The sequence below is a fragment of the Eulemur rufifrons genome, chromosome 15 (genome assembly GCF_041146395.1).
Source record: "Eulemur rufifrons isolate Redbay chromosome 15, OSU_ERuf_1, whole genome shotgun sequence".
In the NCBI taxonomy this organism is placed as follows: Eukaryota; Metazoa; Chordata; class Mammalia; order Primates; family Lemuridae; genus Eulemur; species Eulemur rufifrons.
This window is the reverse complement of record NC_090997.1, coordinates 11851851-11870882: the sequence shown is the minus strand read 5'-3', so window position 1 is coordinate 11870882 and position 19032 is coordinate 11851851. Positions and strand designations below refer to the sequence as shown.

Below are 19032 nucleotides of genomic sequence, written 5' to 3'. Positions count from 1 at the left end.
TTAAAATGAATGGAATTATTTTTAACACAATTTTTGAGTTATTTTAACAATCAAAACAGATTAAGAGTTCTAAAACAAGGAGGAAAAAAAAGACTGCCTTGTAAATAAGCATTCACAAAGCAGCAAAAGAAATTTCCTGGTGCCACTGCTGTCTGGCCACTTCCCCAGCGCTGGTGGCTACTTGTTAGGGGCAGTTCATGGTAACTCAGTGCACATGGTAACTATTGATTTGTTGGTTTTGCAGAAGCATAGAAAGCACCAAGGTAGAACAAGTTCAGGATTTTCCCATCTCATCACAGGGAAACATTACAATTTTGGGAAGTAACAAAGTACCTTCAGAATTAAGAGTTGTTCACCTTGAACCCAAAGAAAGACATTACCCTTCTAGGGTTTATGCCACTATAAAAACTCTTCTTCATCCACTTTGTTAGCTAATACAGATCCACTTTCTTCTTTGAAGGGATAAAGAAGAGACTTTTATATTAAGCTACATTAAAAAATGTATTTGACATACTGTGAAGTTTCTAAGTCACTCCTTTACATCCATGACAAGGCAAATCATTTTTGTTATTTTGGAATGATATGCAGTTTTTTCTTCAACATCTTTAGTTCTTTTTCCTTTTTGCTATAACAGAATTTCTTTTATTTAAAAAATTCAGTTTTGAGCCTTCATATAAGCTTCTCTTGACTAATATTAAGAATATAAATTACCTTTGCCAACAATGGGCATGCATAATATGCCCACAGCTACCAGTGTGTGTTCCGCAAGACAGATCTGGGTGCGTGAATAATGGATCATATTTTTCTGCAGTACAAAACAAACAAAAAACAAAACGAAAAAACCCAAGCATTTAATTTTCCTACAATAAATATGAAACTTTAAATTGTAAAATTCTTGATAAGGACTTGTAAACTTGAAATGAAATGAAATACTAGTTTATTTCTTTCATTTGAGATACGAGTAATTTATGCAAGAACCTAGATTATTTAGAAAACAGGACTCTCCAGTGTTCATCATCCTGAGCGAATTAAACATCCCTGAATTGTAAACTGAAATTGGAACTCTGTATTTAAGTATATCTAATGTTTTGAACATTTCATACTTCTAGGGCACTGTAAGATTCCAATTCCCTCCATCATGCCCTAAGCTCAAGGTAAAAGGGATAGTCTTCATGGGACTGCGTTATAAACATTCAAGGCAGCTGGGTCACAATGATCCAGATGCTTTGGGCGCTCCCTAGAGGAGAGTCTGCCTAACGACACTCATGCAGTGAATAACCATAACCACTGTACCAGAGCCAAAATGAAAAAGAAAATTCTAAGCCCACACCAGACTGGATGGGAAAAAATGTAATTCAGTCTTTTGTTCTGGTGCTAATTTTTATATTCAAAGGAGATGAAAAATGAAGACAAACAAGACGGATGCCTGGCTTCTTTGGAATTTTTTGAATTCTCCATATAAATTAGTATAATCTCGGAAATTTCTTAACACTTTAGAAAGAATTACTCAAGTTTCAATTTGCTTTATGTACTATAACAGCGCGAATGTCATAGCTTTATAAAGAAAATCTTTTATGACACAAATTGCAAAAGCATTTGGAAAATCTGCTTTTAGCCAGCCAAAGTTTTTTCTTTGGGAAGTAACAGATTAAATAAAATTAGTAATTTCATCTTTGTCCTGGAATGAAATTTATAAAGCACCTAGTTCAAATGACCATTTTAAAAGATGAAACAGACGAATCTTTCAAAACCTAGGTTGCTTGGCTGGGCGAGGTGGCTCACACCTGTAATCCTAGCACTCTGGGAGGCCGAGGCAGGTGGATCGTTTGAGCTCAGGAGTTCGAGACCACCCTGAGCAAAAGCAAGACCTCGTCTCTACTAAGAAAATAGAAAGAAACTGTATGGACAACTAAAAATATATATAGAAAAAAATTAGCCGGGCATGGTGGCGCATACCTGTAGTCCCAGCTACTTGGGAGGCTGAGGCAGGAGGGCTGCTTAAGCCCAGGAGTTTGAGGTCGCTGTGAGCTAGGCTGACGTCACAGCACTCTAGCCTGGGCAACAGAGTGAGACTCTGTCTCAAAACAAAACAAAACAAAAACCAAAAAACAAAAACCTGGGGTGCCTGAGAGCCACACTATGAAGACTTTCCCTATTGAGAGAAGGCAACCCTATCCGTGGGCTCTCAAACTTGCTTTCAGTCCTGCAGTATGAAAGGCACTGGCTAAAGCAGTGCTCTGGAAATTCCCAAGACACAGCTCCTACATTCAAGAAGTTCACTATGAATAGATACCGTTGCGGCCTGTGCACACAGAACTTATGCCTCAGAGTAGAGACACAAAGGTAACTGTGGTGGACACAATAATGTGCAGTCCAGCTCCCCCTGCGGGAACAAATGACTTACTCCCCCTCAGCTGTTGAAAGAGAGCCCTCATACTGTCATCCCTATTTGAGGAAAAACCACCTTACTCAGGGTCACACCTCTTTTAGAGGTGGCCCACACCAGTTGCTACTCAGTGTCAGGGTGTAAAACCCAGCCCTCTCACATCATTTCAGGATAGTTCTGAAGAGCCATCCAGCTCCAGAGCTCCCACTGAGCTGGCTGAGAACTTTTGGGGACTGTATTATAGTTCAACTTCTTCCTTTGCCCAAATCTGTTTTCTTCCTCTCCTTTCCATAGACATTGACCCCATGCTCTCCCTAAATGTCCTGCACAGTGATCTCTATCTCAAGAATCTGCTTTCTGGGGAAGTCTGCCCATGGTAGTATCACTATTCTAAGCCAGAATTTGGCTCAAGGACTGCTTCTTACATGGGTAACTCTCAGCACTATTCTCAAGAGATTCCACTCTGGCTCTACCCATGAGAAAATAATTACTGTTATTTCAGTGTCTCAGCAAATTAGGAGGACTTTACAAACATGTTGAAGGACAGAAAAGACTCTTAAGTACCAAAGTATATTAATGTCACATCACAAAGAAAAATGTGCCTTTGAATGCCTGCTATTGATCAGCTACATGATTCAGGGATGAAAACCTTCTGGAGTGGTTCCACTTCCTGCCTAAGATACCACCAAGCCTATGAAGTTACTATTAATTAATAAAATCTCCACATATATCACCAACCACACTAACTGGCAGTCATTATTAACATAGAAGATGAGGATCTAGCTATGACTTACCTGGATCCTGAATGAATTTACTTCTGTTTTTTGATAATACTGTTGATCTTTGAACAAATGCTGCCAAGACCATTGCTCTGCTTTCCACTTTAACTTCTTGCTCCTCTTGACACAATATACACGTAACAAATTGTCTCTGTTCAGGGACCTGAGTTTGTTCGGGGCCCAATGCTGTAAGTGCCATATCTGAAACCATAGGGCTGTAATAAAAGGGTTATGAATATAATTAATGAGCCTAAAAAATTTCTGTGTAATCATAAAATAGCAGACTCTAGGTATGTACATATTAACACGTGGTGGTTTCAATGACTTGAATCGCCAAAAGTCTTTTTTCAGATATATCAAAACCATCTCCCTTAATCGTCACAATAATCTAATATGCAACACAGATTCTACACACTCGGGTAACTGAGCCTTGTGTACTCATTCTTTTGTGGATATTAAGGGTTTTCTGTAGAAAATATTGTATTAGGTGTACACAGGAATTACTTTATAGTCAGAGGTTTCTAAGATTAATTCCTCTAATTGAAGGCCACAATTTTTATCTATCAATTCTACTAAATTACTTTAGGATTAAAAGTGTACTTAGAAGGAAAAAAAGCAACACTGCCCCTGGTTGACAATGACTGATGAGACCAAATAATTTGGTTTAAAAAAATTTTTTACCTATTATCTAGAATAGCAGAGGTTGAGGCATCCAGTTCTAATGTCTGCTGAAAGAGTTCTTTGTTCTCATCAATGAAGTGCCGCTGCATCTCAGACATCTGGGCCATGATCTTTTCTCTGCGCAGTCTGGCAATCTCGGCTTTTCTCTTCCTTTCAGCTTTGTCTTTGTCTCTTGAACTCTGAAATTATGCATCATTCAGTTAGACCATTAGATGCTAAATACACATTTTTTTTCCAAAGCAGAAATATTTTTATAAATTCTAATTAAAAACTATTCTACAATCTCACTTAAACAAGAGATATGACTCAATCAACCTAACATGTTAAAAAAAAAAAAAAAAAAAAAAAAGACCAAAATAATTGTTACAACAAATAGAGATAAATAGTGCCACATTTCTTGGAGTTCAAGTATTTGTGAATACTACCAACTACCAACTTGGTGCAGATAAATTTAATTTGCTCATACTGAATTTGCTACAATTTTTTTACACTTCACTTCTTGTACCTCTTCCATTATGGTTCCTTCTGCCTCTGCCACAGGACTTGTAGATGAACTCTCCCTTATCTTCTTAATAGCATTAAAAGTCTACAAAAAAAAAAAAAATCAGTTATCTTGAAGCTATGAAACATTATCAAAATGTACAAACCACAAATATTTAATGTTTCTCACCAAAAGCAGAGTAATGCAGTAAATTTTACCTTTAATATCCACTTAATCATGTCTTTGTGGACTTCTAGGTAGGGAGCGTTTTGTAGTGTTTCCAGCATAGCTAGTATGCTAGCAGAGTTGTTTGGTGTTTCACCAGGTTCTAAGGCAGAAAAACAAAAGGTGCAATAACAACAGCTAACATTTCTTAGTGCTTATTCCTATGCACAAGAATATAAATGCAGTTGCTTATAACATCTGTTGCCTATCATTTGATTATAACTCTACTTAATAGAGATTTTCAGTACCTATTAAGTATGTAACATATTTGTACTTTACAAACAAGTTAACAACTAGAATTCTTTAAGCATTCAGAACTGACTTCTTAGACCAAATGATTATTTTCAAATAAACCCTAGCAAAATTAAATAAAACCTCAGTCTTTTTTAAGACTGGGAGCTGGGCACAGTGGTGTGTGCCTATAATCTTAGCTACTTAGGAGGCTGAGGCAGGAGGATTCCTTGAGCCGAGCCTGGGCAACATAGTGAGTCCCTGTCTCAAAAAAAAAAAAAAAAAAAAAAGATTGGCCTACCTAAGATTTTACAAGTCTAAGAAAAATGAATGAGGATGCTGGGATTATGTGGGTTCGTATGTGTATAAATATATCTATTTGCTCTGACCTTTTCTTTAATAAAAGCTAGATTCAGAATGAAATAAATTTCTTCCCCCTAGGAACTCACTGTTTTATATGAAGAAAAGACATAAAATAGAAGTTGATATTTTCATGAGTACATTCAATCCACTATTAGTTGATTCAGTTTGCAGTCAGAAATGTCTAATTATCGATTTTCTTAAGTGCTACCATTCTGGCAAATGTTCTCACTTTCCTAAGAGGGGAAGAGATTGAACTATGTGATCTTTAATTTTCTTCCAGATCTAAAATTCTGTGGCTGTGCATTGGGATCTGACTCTAGATAAGGGAGAGCTTTCTTTGCAAATATAATGTCTTAATTATATAAAATGTTTAAAGAGAATAAAAATAATGTTTAGAGAAAATGATGGTTTGTTTTTTTTTTGTTATTTTTTTAAAGAAAAAAGAAAGAGAAAGTGAGAGAGAACCTGATATTTTAGTGATGACTGAATGAAATTAGGAATATTCTATGTGGTTATTCTATTATAAAATAAAAGCACTGGGGACAAACAAGGCAAAAAAATGCATCAATCCATAGAAAGAATACTGGTAGAAAAAAGAGTAGGGAAAAGCTGGCACCCAAGAATAGTCTTCAGTGGGGAAAGACAGTTACTCTTCTTCCTCCCACTTAATTAGATGAGGGCAAAAAGACAAACTAGAGATCTAGCAGCAAACAGGACTACTTTCTGTCTGAACTCTGGTAGCAAAACCTAATATTCTTAGTCATTATTGTTTAGGAAGAAATGGCACTGAACATAGTTATAGAAACAATCTTCCTCAATCAAGGCATTCATAAACTCCTATCATAGCCACCATAAATTCATTTAAAAACATCCAGCTGGGCATGGTAGCTCACACCTGTAATTCCAGCACTTTGGGAGGCTGAGACAGGAGTGGAGGATCACTTGAGGCCAGGAGTTCGCAATCAACCTGAGCAACATAGTGAGACCCTGTCTCTACAAAAAATACGAACATTAGCCAGGCATGGTGGCATGCACCTGTAGTCCCAGCTACTCAAGAGGCTGACTGAGGCAGGAAGATCACTGGAGCCCAGGAATTTGAGGTTACAGTGAGTTATGATGATGCCACTGCACTCTAGCCTGGGCAACTGAGTGAGACCCCTGTCTCACAAAAAAACAAAATAAAACAATAAAAAACAGAACAAAAAACACCTCAGCAAATGGGTGATTGCAGGTCTGAGGCAGGGTAAGTACAAGATGAGTTCAGGCATCTTTTGTGCCAGAAAGTAAAGTGGTGCTCAAATATAAATGGAGCTGCATGAAAAAGACACAGAAGCTGCAAATAAACTTCCACTGACCAAAACTGGCACAATTTGAGTATCATAAGGAATAATAACTGAATATAAAACGCTGAATACATAAAAATCCGTAAGTAATATTTTTAAAAAACTCTCAACAAATAAAATAGATTCAAAGTTGCCACCATCGCAGGTTAACTATTAGACCAACTGCTTATTTTGAAAATTAATAAAAGGAAAAGCTTTTCTTTATAAGGTGAAATATTGTGATGTCTACAACGGTTCAAAAAAGTGTGCAAATACAAAAGCAAATATTGCAAAATATTAACTACTGAATCTAAGTGGTAGGTATATGGATGTTTACTGTACAACTCTTTCAACTTGTCTGTATGTTTGAAAATTTCTTTCTTTCTTTTTTTTTTTTTTTTTTTTGAGACCGAGTCTCGCTTTGTTGCCCAGGCTAGAGTGAGTGCCGCGGCGTCAGCCGAGCTCACAGCAATCTCAAACTCCTCGGCTTAAGCGATCCTACTGCCTCAGCCTCCTGAGTAGCTGGGACTACAGGCATGCGCCACCATGGCCGGCTAATTTTTTCTATATATTTTTAGTTGGTCAGATAATTTCTTTCTATTTTTAGTAGAGACGAGGTCTCGCTCTTGCTCAGGCTGGTGTATGTCTGAAATTTTTAAAATAAAAAGCTAGAAAAAACATCTCCCTAGCCATAATAGTCATATTACTTTGTATAAAATGATAATCTAATCCCCTATAGTTAATTTTCTTATTTTCAATACTGTAGAATCTTAAAGATAACTGCAACAATTTAAAATCCTGATAGCATACTTTATGTTTTTAAAAGTATATCCTAGATTTTAAATGTATGTGCTATATCAATTTTAAACTGAGGACTGCTCATTTTTTTTTGTTTATGAATTAAAATATATGTGTTTTAAGTATGTATAGGACCTAGGTATTTTTAGAAAAATATATTAGGACCTAACATAACACCTTTAGTACACAGATAAATACATATAGCCTCTGGTATTTGGATTCAGTGTTACCCAATTAGAATCTGTATGATCAAATAAAAGGACTTATAAGTGATTATTTACAAAGACTCACTTATATCTTGAGTTAGTTTAGTAAAAAGTATATATACATACTTGATATCTTCTGAGTGAAGGTAAATGTTACTACATGCTCTTCCATGACATTCTCTAAATGTTGTTTTTCTTCTTGTAGTGCCATTCCAATTAAATGTAACACCTCAAATAAAATGTTTTGTAACTTTTAGTAAAAAAAAAAAATCAAGTACATATTTTTATAAATAGCAAAAAGAATTCATTCACTATCAAAGATAAATCAAACTTTAAATGAAATAAAAAATTCAAAGTACTAATTTTTATTAAATTAAAAGACTGAGGTTCATTTTCTAATAAAGAATTCTTGGCAAGGAAAACAAAATTGTATAATTGAATGAGGAAGAAAATTCAATTGCAAATTCTTAGGATAAGCTAAAATTACCACCAGTTGTGACCAGCACTTCATATAATATATAATTTTCAATTTTATTCTATATCTATATTACAATCTTAAAAAAATCTTCTAAGAATCAGTGGCCAAATAATTACAAAGCTGAAAGTATTTATCACGTAATTATCCAGTCTATGATACTGCCTAGTTGAATTTCTCTAAGGACTAAATCTTAATCATCTGAGAAAGAGACATACTTTTATCTTTAATGCCACATAGTTTATAAAGATATTCATAGTTGTTCAGTATATCTCACAAAATATTCCTTACTAGGCTTCTAAGAAAATAGGTAACTACCTTGAATATATTTGCATTTTTACTGCTTTTAACCTGCTCCCCACGTTTTGAAGGAGATACACATGTGATGTCTCTGTCTCTTTCCCTCTGTGGTTGTCAGAGGCTTGGAAGAACTAGCTTAGCCTGAATGACATAAAGCAAATGTACACATAAGGTAAATACTGTTCACTCTTCTTTTCTCCATCATTTCCGACAAATCTTTTGCTCACATAATGCTGACAGTCTCTAGTACACCGCGGCTCCCTGCTTTTACATATTAAATATGTTTATAAATGGGAGGGGGGTGTAAGTATACACACACCTTAGCCAATGAAGTCCTTGAGCCTGCTGAGATAATCAGAAGAATGACAGCCTCAGAGGAAGGCTTGCCTTCATTTGAATCCTCACTTTATTGCTTTCAAGTTATATACCCCTCAAAGAACCCCTTTGAGCCTATGCCATCATCTTTAACATAGGAAAAAACAGCTTCCCTCTAGAGTTCTGAGGATTACAAATACTGTACATACACAAAGGGCCTAGCACAGAACAAAGCAGAGTAGGCATTCTAGTAACTGAAGAATTATTATTAACACTGCTTACTAGTTGAGTAACATGGGAAGTTAACTGAACCTCACTGAAACTTGGCTTCTTCGTCTACACAATGGAAAAAGTTATAATCTATTCATAGAGGTGTTGTGCAAATTCAAGGAAATAATGTAAGAATGACTTACATTAAAGCTATAAAGTAAAATGCAAACAAGGTTCCAGACTTGCCACCTATTAGCTATAGGACCGTAAGTTTTCTGAGTCTCAAATTCTTCAACTGTAAAATATGAATACTGATGAAAACTCAAGGTTTTTTTGGGGGGGAAATAATAAAATTAGAAAGATAACATATTATACCAATATCAGAGTACTACATATATAAAGACCAGGACCAATCAAGAAGGGATAGACTGGCCAATGGGACTGTGGTAATCTCAATCATGTGGTATAAAAAAATCTGCTAAGCACTTCTTTTCATTGTCAGACACAGTAACATAACAATATACTATATTTTAAATTAAGGTAATAGCGCATTTTTGTCCTAACGTTTCTGGGTACAGATACTGACAAGAGTATTTTGCTTTTACTGCAAAACACTAAAATATGAATAAAAAATGTCTTCAAACTTACCCGTTGCAGCATGGACTCTGACCAGGCATAACCATTATGTCCCACAGCCCACTGCAGAATTGTTCCCATGATGCACAACATAACATCTGACTGCAAAATGTTAACCAGACTTGCAAACAAAGGGCAGAATGGAGGCAAAACTGGAGGTGGAAGTGCTGAAAATAAATTTGTTACTGGTTTCTTTTTTAGAATATACTTTAAAAAAACTATCCCTTTGTTACTTTTGATAGTCTTCACTCAAAGAATATTCACGAACATACATCTTAAAGCTATATTTTACCTTCTGAAAGTCAAATGCATAAAAACAGCTATATAAATAGCAGCAGTACCAAGGAAAGCCTTTCTTTTCTCTAGAAAGGTCTTAAGTCCTGAGATAAAACCATTAACCCAAAGGTGAGTCAGTACAGACTATTTCTATATTAACATATTTGTTATTCCTTTGAACAGGAGAACATTCACTCAAGAAAGCTTATATTTAAATCTTTCCTTTTACCAAGAATCATCATCATAGTTGATAGGAAACAATGTTTAACAAGTAAGAGATGGGCATAAGATTTTTACAATGAAGATTAAAAATACCTGTATCTTCTCTATTTTGTCTTTTCAATTTCCGTTGAGCTTCTTCTGCCTAATAAAAAACAAAGTAATTTGGACAGGGAATTAGTAACACAAAACAACTTAATATCCAAAACTTGTGACATAGGTAAATCATTTTTGCTGTATTATCCTCTGATTTTAGAAAATTTTTATGCTTAATGTTGTAGTCCTCTCCCAAACTGACATATTAGGGTTCATTTTTGTCCCTAGAAGAATCCCCAAATGACTTTAAAATTCAAGAGAAACAGGTACAAACCCAAACCAAAAAAACTTAGCTATAAACTCTATGACATGCATCAAAAACTAAAAGCTTATGTTTAAGTTTTGGTTAGTGCCATTTATTGAAAAAGTGCTTTAAGACTTCTAAAGGCAAAATTTGATTATCTAAGAATGATTAGGAAAACTACTAAGCCCCTATGGAAAAGCATAGTACCAATTCTGAAATGTGTGTAAAATGGGTTAACTGATTATAATACAGGTTGAAAATTTGTCTTCAAAAGCCAATAAAATACATATAATTATAAATATATGAGATATGTATTTATATAGATCTTATATATGTATGCACAAACACTGAGGCAAGAACCAAAATGTTAGGCAGTGGTATTCTAAGTAATTTTTGTACTTTATTCTTTATACCTTTTTATATATTCCAAATTTCTACAAAAAAATCCAACCTTCCCCACTACACTTTTTTGTTTTTGAGATAGGGTTTCACTGTCACTCAGGCTAGAATGCAGTGGCCCAATCAGAGCTCACTGTAACCTTGAACTATTGGGCTCAAGTGATTCTCCTGCCTCAGCCTCCCAAGTAGCTTAGGAATATAAGCATGCTACCATACTTGGCTAATTTTTCTATTTTTTTTTGTAGAGATGGGGGTCTTACTATGTTGCCCAGGCTGGTCTCAAACTCCTGCCCTCATGTGATCCTCCCATCTTGGCCTCCCAAAGTGCTGGGATTATAGGCATGAGCCACTGCATCCAGTCCCCACTACACTTTACATTTTCCCAATTACCTTGGACTGCTCTGCCCTTGAATAGTGATAGAAATACAAGTTGAACTCTTTGGCACATTCTGGTTTCAGTTCGTATATTCCTCGTCCTGTTAATCCAGGTTTCCTACGAAAGAAAGGCCCTTAGAATATTATCATTAAAGCCATACATTAATGAGACAGTCTTGGATATCAGAACAAGAAAGCATAGCTCATATACTGCTGGTGGGTATTAAGCTAAAACTATTTTCTGCAGGTTAATTTGGCAATCTAAACCCAAAGCTCTATGCACATCCATTTTATCTAACATGCCCCCTTTGAATTTATCCTAACTGGACAAGTAGATGTGATGGACACTGCAGTGGCAACAATTTAAAAGTCTAACAACAGCAAATAGCTTATGTAAATTATATCTCCAAACAACTGAACACCATAAATAGTGACGTTAATTTTTCTATTTTGACATATAAAGATGTCTGTGATAAGTTCTATTAAGTGGAAACAAGCAGGTACAATATTGGGGTTTAGAGAGCCTTTCTAAAAGCAAGTTACAAAACCTGGAAGCCAAATAAGACAGAAAGATGTTCAAAAACATTTGTGTGAAATGATGCCATAAACAAAGTTAAAAACCAAGTGATAACCTGGGAGAAAGTACATGTAATGTATTTAATAAGAATTGAAATCTCTAATATATATAAAAATGCTATGGAGCAATAAGATAGTTTTAAACAACTGCAAAGAAAAATGCATAAAAGTATGAATGAAACAAAAATGGCCACAAAAAGATGCTCAGTCTCACCGGTAGTTAAGAGTGATACAAATTTTATTTTTGGAGACAGAGTCTTGCTCTGTTGCCCAGGCTAGACTGCAGTGGCATCATAGCTCACTGCAACCCCAAACTCCTGGGCTCAAGTGATCCTCCAATCCTCCTGAGTAGCTGGGACTGCAGATGCTCACCCCCACACGCAGCTAATTTTTCTGTTTTCTACAGACTGGTCAGGCTGGGAGAGTGATACAAATTAAAATAAGGTAACATTTTTCATCCATCCAATGTCCAGAAATTAAAAGACTGTACAAAGCATTGACAAAATTGTAGGGCACTCTCATATACTGCTGGTGAGAGCATACACTGATGACTTTTTTGGGAAGGCGATTTGGCCTTCCTTTTGATTGAGCAAATCCTCAAAACACTTTCACAGATAAAGATACACGTCAATGATATATGTATAAAGATGTTCAATACAGAAAATGTGGAAACTAAATATCACTCCAATATGGAAGAGATTAGATACATTATAGGACATGACTACAAAGCAGTAAAAAAGAATGAAGTAGGCCTATACATAGTGACAATGTGTATTAAGGGGGGAAAAAAACACTCCCAAGACACAAACATATAGAAATATCCGATTAAAGTTTAATTGAAAAAAAGGTTATAGAAAAGTAAATGTAAAATGAATCCATTTTTTGTTAAAGTATATGGCTCCCTAGCCACTTACACACATATAAGTGTTATAACTACAGGAAAAAAGTTTGGAAAGGTATACATTTAAATGTAGTAACAGGCCAGGCGTGGTGGCTCATGCCTGTAATCCTAGTACTCTGGGAGGCCAAGGTGGGAGGATCACTTGAGCTCAAGAGTTTGAGACCAGCCTGAGGAAGAGCGAGACCCTGTCTCTACTAAAAATACAAAAACTTAGCTACTCAGGAGGCTGAAGCAAAAGAATAGCTGGAGCCCAGGAGTTTGAGGTTGCTGTGAGCTGGGCTGATGCCACAGCACTCTAGCCCGAGCAACAGAGTAAGACTCTGTCTCAAAAAAAAAAAAAAAAAAAAGGAGAGAGAGAGAGAGAAAACAGAAATCAAAAAATCAATTGAGTGGTTGGATTACAGGCAGTATTTTTTTCTTCGTATTTTTCTGTATTTTCTCTAAAAGCATGTATTGTCTTCATAACCAACAAAAATAAAGACATTGTCACTGGAGTGAGAAACAAGGAAAAAGCAGGATTAAGAAGCCGTCTCAACAACTTCAAGGGGATAAAGTAGGTTATTGATCGGGGAACATACTGGACACTGGAGAAAGCAGCATTCAGAGGCCATCCCATAATTTAGGTGGCACATTCAAATGGAAATAAAGAAAATAATTTTAAGATATTAAAATGCATTTACTTACATCACTGCTAAGGTTAATTTTTATTATTTGAAACCATCAGCTATGAACATCTATTCTGAATGTGATGAAAACCCTCATAACGCTACTTTAAGTTGCTGAGTGCAGGGTGAGATTAGAAAGCTGAAATATCAGTGAGAAATCTAATTTAGAACTATAATTTGAAAATGTCTGTCACTCTCTGAAAGTAACAACTTCATTCTCAGTTCCACCAAACACTCTAACAAGAATGAATGTAATAAAAAGAGAAAAAGAACATGGAATAATGGGAAGTAAACTCACTTGAAATGGGCAACTGCTTCGATTACAGTCTCCATGCCAGTCTCTTTGTTCTCCTAAAGGTACGAGAAACAAGTGTGTTTCAAGTTAATAATAATAAATAACTGCTAGCACTCTGAGCACTGTGCTTTATCTCACTAACCCACACAGCAACCCTATGAGGTAGATATACTATTATCCCCATTTTACAGACAAGGATTCCATAGTAACATAATGATTAATATTTAATTAGGTACAATTATTTAGTAAGCTGACATTCATTCAAATTGATATAATTTCCAAATATATAAAATAGATGTAATTTTTTAATTTTTAAAAAGTCACTACCACATGGAATCAAGGTAAGAGCTTTCAAAAAGAAATATATAAGAACACAAAGTACACAAAACATTTAAACAAAATTTATGTTAAAGTATTTGTAATATTTTATGAAATAGGTATATTAATTTCTTATCTATTTTCAGTAAAACAATACTTCCCAAATCACATCCCCTTCATGACAAGATATTAATAGGAATTCCGTGAATAAATAATTCTTTGGTCAAAATGTTTGGGAAATAAAAGTTGTCATCACTTTGTATAAGGCACTTCAAAAATGCAGTTTAAAATTTTATTCTTCCTTAAAGTCTAGGCTAATTTGTAACTGCTTCCTCATCTAATAACGCAGGATTAATTTCCTACATTAAAAAGTATAAGTAGGTTGGGCACGGTGACTCACACCTATAATCCTAGCATTTTGGGAGGCTGAGGTGAGAGGGTCGCTTGAGTCCAGGAGTTCAAGACCAGCCTGGGCAACAGTGAGACACTGTCTCTACAAAAAATACACAAATTAGCTGGGTGTGGTGGCATGCACCTGTAATCCCAGCTACTCGGGAGGCTGAGGCAGGAGGATCGCTTAAGCCCAGGACTTGGAGGCTGCAGTGAGCTATGAAGACATCACTGCATTCCAGCCCATGCAACAGAAAGAGACCCTAGCTCAAAAAAAAAAAAAAAAAAAGCATCAGTAATTTTAGCCTGACTACGTATTTAGTGACAATGAGAAATTATTATTGCTGTTTTTTGAAGTGTCATAATGACATCTAAATATGTTCTTTTAAAAGCTCTTTCTTTTCAATCAGTTTCTCAATGTCAGCACTACTCACATTTAGACCAGATAATTCTTTGCTGTGGGAGGTTGTCCTGGGCATTGTAGAATGTTTAGCAGTATCCCAGGCCTCTACCCATTAGATACCACTAGCAATGACATCCTGCCCTGACTAGTGACATTGTTAAATGTCCCCAAGTGGAAGGAATTGTTCTGGGTTGAGAACCACTGTTTTAGATGCATATAGACCTATTTATAGATGAAATGGTAAATCTAGTATTATCTATAAAATAATCCACTGGGGGCACAGGGGTTGGTGTTCAGGGTATAGATAAAATAAGATTAGCAAACTGTTGAAGCTGGTGATGGGTATATTATACCATGTTTTCTATTTCTGTAGACAGTTGAAAGTTTTCATGATACAAAGTATGAAAGAAGTATTACTATGCAACAAAGATAAAATAGGTTGAAATCCCAGAAAAATAAATGTAAAGGTTGAAAGTTTTAATCTGTGTTTCAAATTAGGGAAAACATTTTGAAAAGTCTCAATGAAAATAAAGTCCCTTTCCAACCATAAGGGTTGAGTTTCTGAAAAGCCTCATGGCTGAAAAATAGGTGGCTGAGGAACTCACAACTCCTGGGAGGAAAAATAGTTGCAGTTCAAACTATGAATGTCCTGTGACAATTATTTTTCATTCATTAAAATGAAATAATGGCTCATTATTAAGGAGAGTCTTTGGATGCTTAAGGATAAAGCTCTGGAAAACTTTAGTTTAGTCAATATAGGTGAGTAGGTATTTTTCACTCCCTTCTTCAACATACTGGATTATAAAGTATTATCTATACCCACAACAATTTTGTACTAAAGACCCTACAACTACAAACTTTAGTTCAAAGGACTGGGTTTACTTTATTCAGTGTGCCTGTTTCTTTCAAGACTTTATGTAAAAAAAGATCCTACTCCTTTTCTATTCATATTCTACTTTCCTATAATCCTAGTCTAGCATTCTTCTTATAATTACTTATAATAAGAGTGACTGGAGTTATACACATCCTAGAACTGTAGTTTTTACAATGGTGAAAAAGGTATATAGAAGTAAATCTAGGCTGGGTGCAGTGGCTCATGTCTATAATTTTAGTATCTTAAGGTTGAGGCAAGAGAGCTGCTCGAGATCAGGAGTTCAAGACCAGCCTGAGCAAGAGCAAGGATCCCATTTCTACAAAAGATAGAAAAATTAGCCTTCTGCATTGACACGTGCCTGTCGTTCCAGCTACTTGGGAGGCCGAGGCAGGAGGATCACTTGAGCCCAGGAGTTTGAGGTTGCAGTGGGCTACGATGATGCCACTGCATGGCACTCCAGCCTGGGCGACAGAGTAAGACTCTGTCTCAAAAAAAAAAAAAAAAAAAAAAAAAAAAAGGAAATCTATATGGACAAGACTGATACATAGGGAAGAACTTCTACGATTTTCATTTCTTTTTTTTTTTTTTTTTTTTTGAGACAGAGTCTCACTCTGTTGCCCGGGCTAGAGTGAGTGCCGTGGCGTCAGCCTAGCTCACAGCAACCTCAAACTCCTGGGCTTAAGCGATCCTCCTGCCTCAGCCTCCCGAGTGGCTGGGACTACAGACATGTGCCACCATGCCCGGCTAATTTTTTGTATATATATATTTTAGTTGTCCATATAGTTTCTTTCTATTTTTAGTAGAGACGGGGTCTCGCTCTTGCTCAGGCTGGTCTCGAACTCCTGACCTCGAGCGATCCACCCGCCTCGGCCTCCCAGAGTGCTAGGATTACAGGCGTGAGCCACCGCGCCCGGCCTACGATTTTCATTTCTTTTTAAAAAATATAGGTACTTACGTCTTCAGGTAAAGACTTCACTAATTCGCTATGAGCCATAGGTTTGATGCTCAACTGATGGATAATCTCCCGTTTAATTTCATCTGCAGCATTTACCTGTCCAATTCCAGGACTAAATCTCTCTCCTGTATGAAAAAGTACATATACACACATTGAACATAATCACATAATTATGTAATATATACTTATAATTCATGCAGCACAATATAGTTGCCTGTCTGAGTCTCTCTGAGCAATAGGAAAGCAATGACTGGTCTGGCAATACGCTAGGGAGAGAGCAGCTCCTGACCATACTTCTGAGTCTTGGACACAATAGGTAAGGGCAGGCTTTAGGCGGTGGAAAGAGTGCTGGCTGCTATTTTGGAAGAATGGGATCAGAAGGGTGGGAAGGGATTAGAGGTAGTCAAGGAAACCACTTTCCCTCCATTCTTCTTTTGGCAGCAAGGAGGAAGAGCCTTCTTTTCCCCTTCTATCTAGTGGCAAATAAAATACCAACTTCTGACACCTTCCTCATTGGTATCACCTCCTGACAGTAATCAGGCTTCTCTGCTTTATGGACTATAGAAAGTCTGACATAGCAAGGTAGGTGGGAGAAGGTAAGGAATAAAAGAATGGGAAAGATGGGGGAGGGGGGAAGGACTGAAAATATAGGTAATAAGGAAAGAAAATTCATATCTGTTAGCCATAGGTATCCATTAGCTTGTAATTATTATATCTGAAGTCAAGAAGACACTTTTGCACCATAAATCCATGGAAAGAAACATAGCTAAGATATAGAATTACAGTAAATAGGGCGAGATGGCTCAGGCCTGTAATCCTAGTACTCTAGGAGGCCGAGGCAGGAGAATCACTTAAGCTCAGGAATTTGAGACCAACCTGAGCAAGTGCAAGACCCCATCTCTAATAAAAATAGAAAAATTAGCTAGGCATGGTGCTGTGCACCTGTAGTCCCAGCTACTCAGGAGGCTGAGGCAGGAGGATTGCTTGAGCCCAGAAGTTTGAGGTTGCAGTGAACTATGATGACGCCACTATACTCTATCTAGCCAGGGTGACAGAGTAAGACTCTGTCTTAAGAAAAATAAAATAATAATAGTAAGAAAAAGAAAAACAGTAAATACCTCTTAAATACCTTATTCCTTGCTTGCTAAATTCTCCTGTCCCCATTTTTTCCCCAAATATAGTCTTCCAATTTATTCTGCTTCAGTGATTGTAATTTCTCCTTTTCCCAAAGCAGCACAATGCCGTTACTCTCAATACAGAGGGGAGGACGAGAGGAATATTCCCTTCCCGTAAAACTGAGTATCCTCTCAAAACAAATGTTCGGAAATTCTTAACTATTTGCTACCACAAACTCTAATGTAATTATAAATGTATCAAACAAGCTAAACTTACCAACAAGCATTATAATGAGGTATAGCATTTCTTCTATTAGAGTATTGTTCTGCTGAACAACATCCTGTAACAAGTGGGGAAGATAAAGTTCACAGATGAGAATGTCCAAAAAGAATGAAACATGCTTCTTTTGCAAAGTGCTGTGGTCTCATAAAACATGTTCTTACCTTATGGGTAATCTCAGAACTAAATCTTTTTCCATAGTCTGGAGTGCTGAAAATCTGATAAAGTTCAAAGCGGCTGAGCATTATCATCAGGAAATGATTTGGATCCATCATGGAGGCACCTGTCTTTTTTTTTTTTTTTTTTTTATGTTTGAGATAAAGGAAAAGAGGAAGGTTAAAAGGGCCACTAAACAATTAGCAAGAGATATTTTTGGTTTGCACAGGAGAAAGCAGTTTACCAATCCCAATATGTTCACCAATCCCAATCCCCACTTGTGATAGCTGACAGGTATGGAAAGGAATCTAAGTTGGTGAAACAAAACACAAACAAAAAAACCCCCCAAACCTAAACCCACATATCAGAATAACATGGACTATGACTTCTCTTTCCTTCTAATGCTTTGAAGTAATTGTATTCCTTTGAATTTGGTTTCAAAGTTTTACTTCAGGGTTCTCTGATCATTGTCTGGGGATCGCTATATGGACTCAGGGACTCAGAGAAATGTGGTATGTCAATTAAGCTTCTAGTATTTTCTACCATGTACCATATTAAACTATTATAGAGATCTCTCAACCCATTGTTTGTGACAAGCACTATATAAACTGAAGTGACAGCTTTTAAATATAAGATTCAACTCTCCTTTAATTCCATTTGTAAATTATAAATCAACCTGGATTTTATTTTCAACCAATACTTTTTTTTCTGAAAACAGAGTCTTGCTCTGTTGCCCTGGCTATAGTGCAGTGGTGTTGTCACAGCTCACAGCAACCTCAAACTCCTGGGCTCAAGTGATCCTCCTGCCTTAGCCTGCCGAGTAGCTGGGACTATAGGTGTGTGCTACCAGGCCAGCTAATTTTTATTATTATTTTTTTTTTGGTAGAGACGGGGGTCTCGCTCTTGCTCAGGCCGGTCTCGAACTTCTGAGCTCAAGTAATCCTCCCGCCTTGGCCTCTAAGAGTGCTAGGATTACAGGCATGAGCCACTACGCCCAGCCAAAATTTACATTTCTTGACTTTTTCTATAATTACTACATCCATTCAGTAATAATATAGAACCCCCACTATATGACAAGCACTGTGCT

The 19032-nt window shown here is 36.5% G+C and overlaps 1 protein-coding gene across 6 annotated transcripts in view; it reads right to left on the bottom strand.

Annotated features, from left to right (window-relative positions):
* Positions 1-19032, bottom strand: part of UBR2 (ubiquitin protein ligase E3 component n-recognin 2) — a 107479-nt gene that overhangs the window by 25363 nt on the left and 63084 nt on the right. For 5 of the 6 annotated variants that reach the window (XM_069488719.1, XM_069488722.1, XM_069488720.1 and 2 more), the window contains 13 exons: positions 17954-18076; positions 17787-17850; positions 16395-16519; positions 13458-13510; positions 11033-11135; positions 10000-10048; positions 9421-9575; positions 7599-7701; positions 4546-4655; positions 4352-4432; positions 3847-4025; positions 3181-3380; positions 712-805 (listed from right to left, as the gene is read on the bottom strand). In XM_069488719.1, the coding sequence (XP_069344820.1) occupies positions 712-805; positions 3181-3380; positions 3847-4025; positions 4352-4432; positions 4546-4655; positions 7599-7701; positions 9421-9575; positions 10000-10048; positions 11033-11135; positions 13458-13510; positions 16395-16519; positions 17787-17850; positions 17954-18076 (1439 nt within the window). Of the gene's footprint in view, positions 1-711; positions 806-3180; positions 3381-3846; positions 4026-4351; positions 4433-4545; positions 4656-7598; positions 7702-9420; positions 9576-9999; positions 10049-11032; positions 11136-13457; positions 13511-16394; positions 16520-17786; positions 17851-17953; positions 18077-19032 lie in introns of those variants that run through there. The other variant, XM_069488724.1, reaches the window with a different exon arrangement.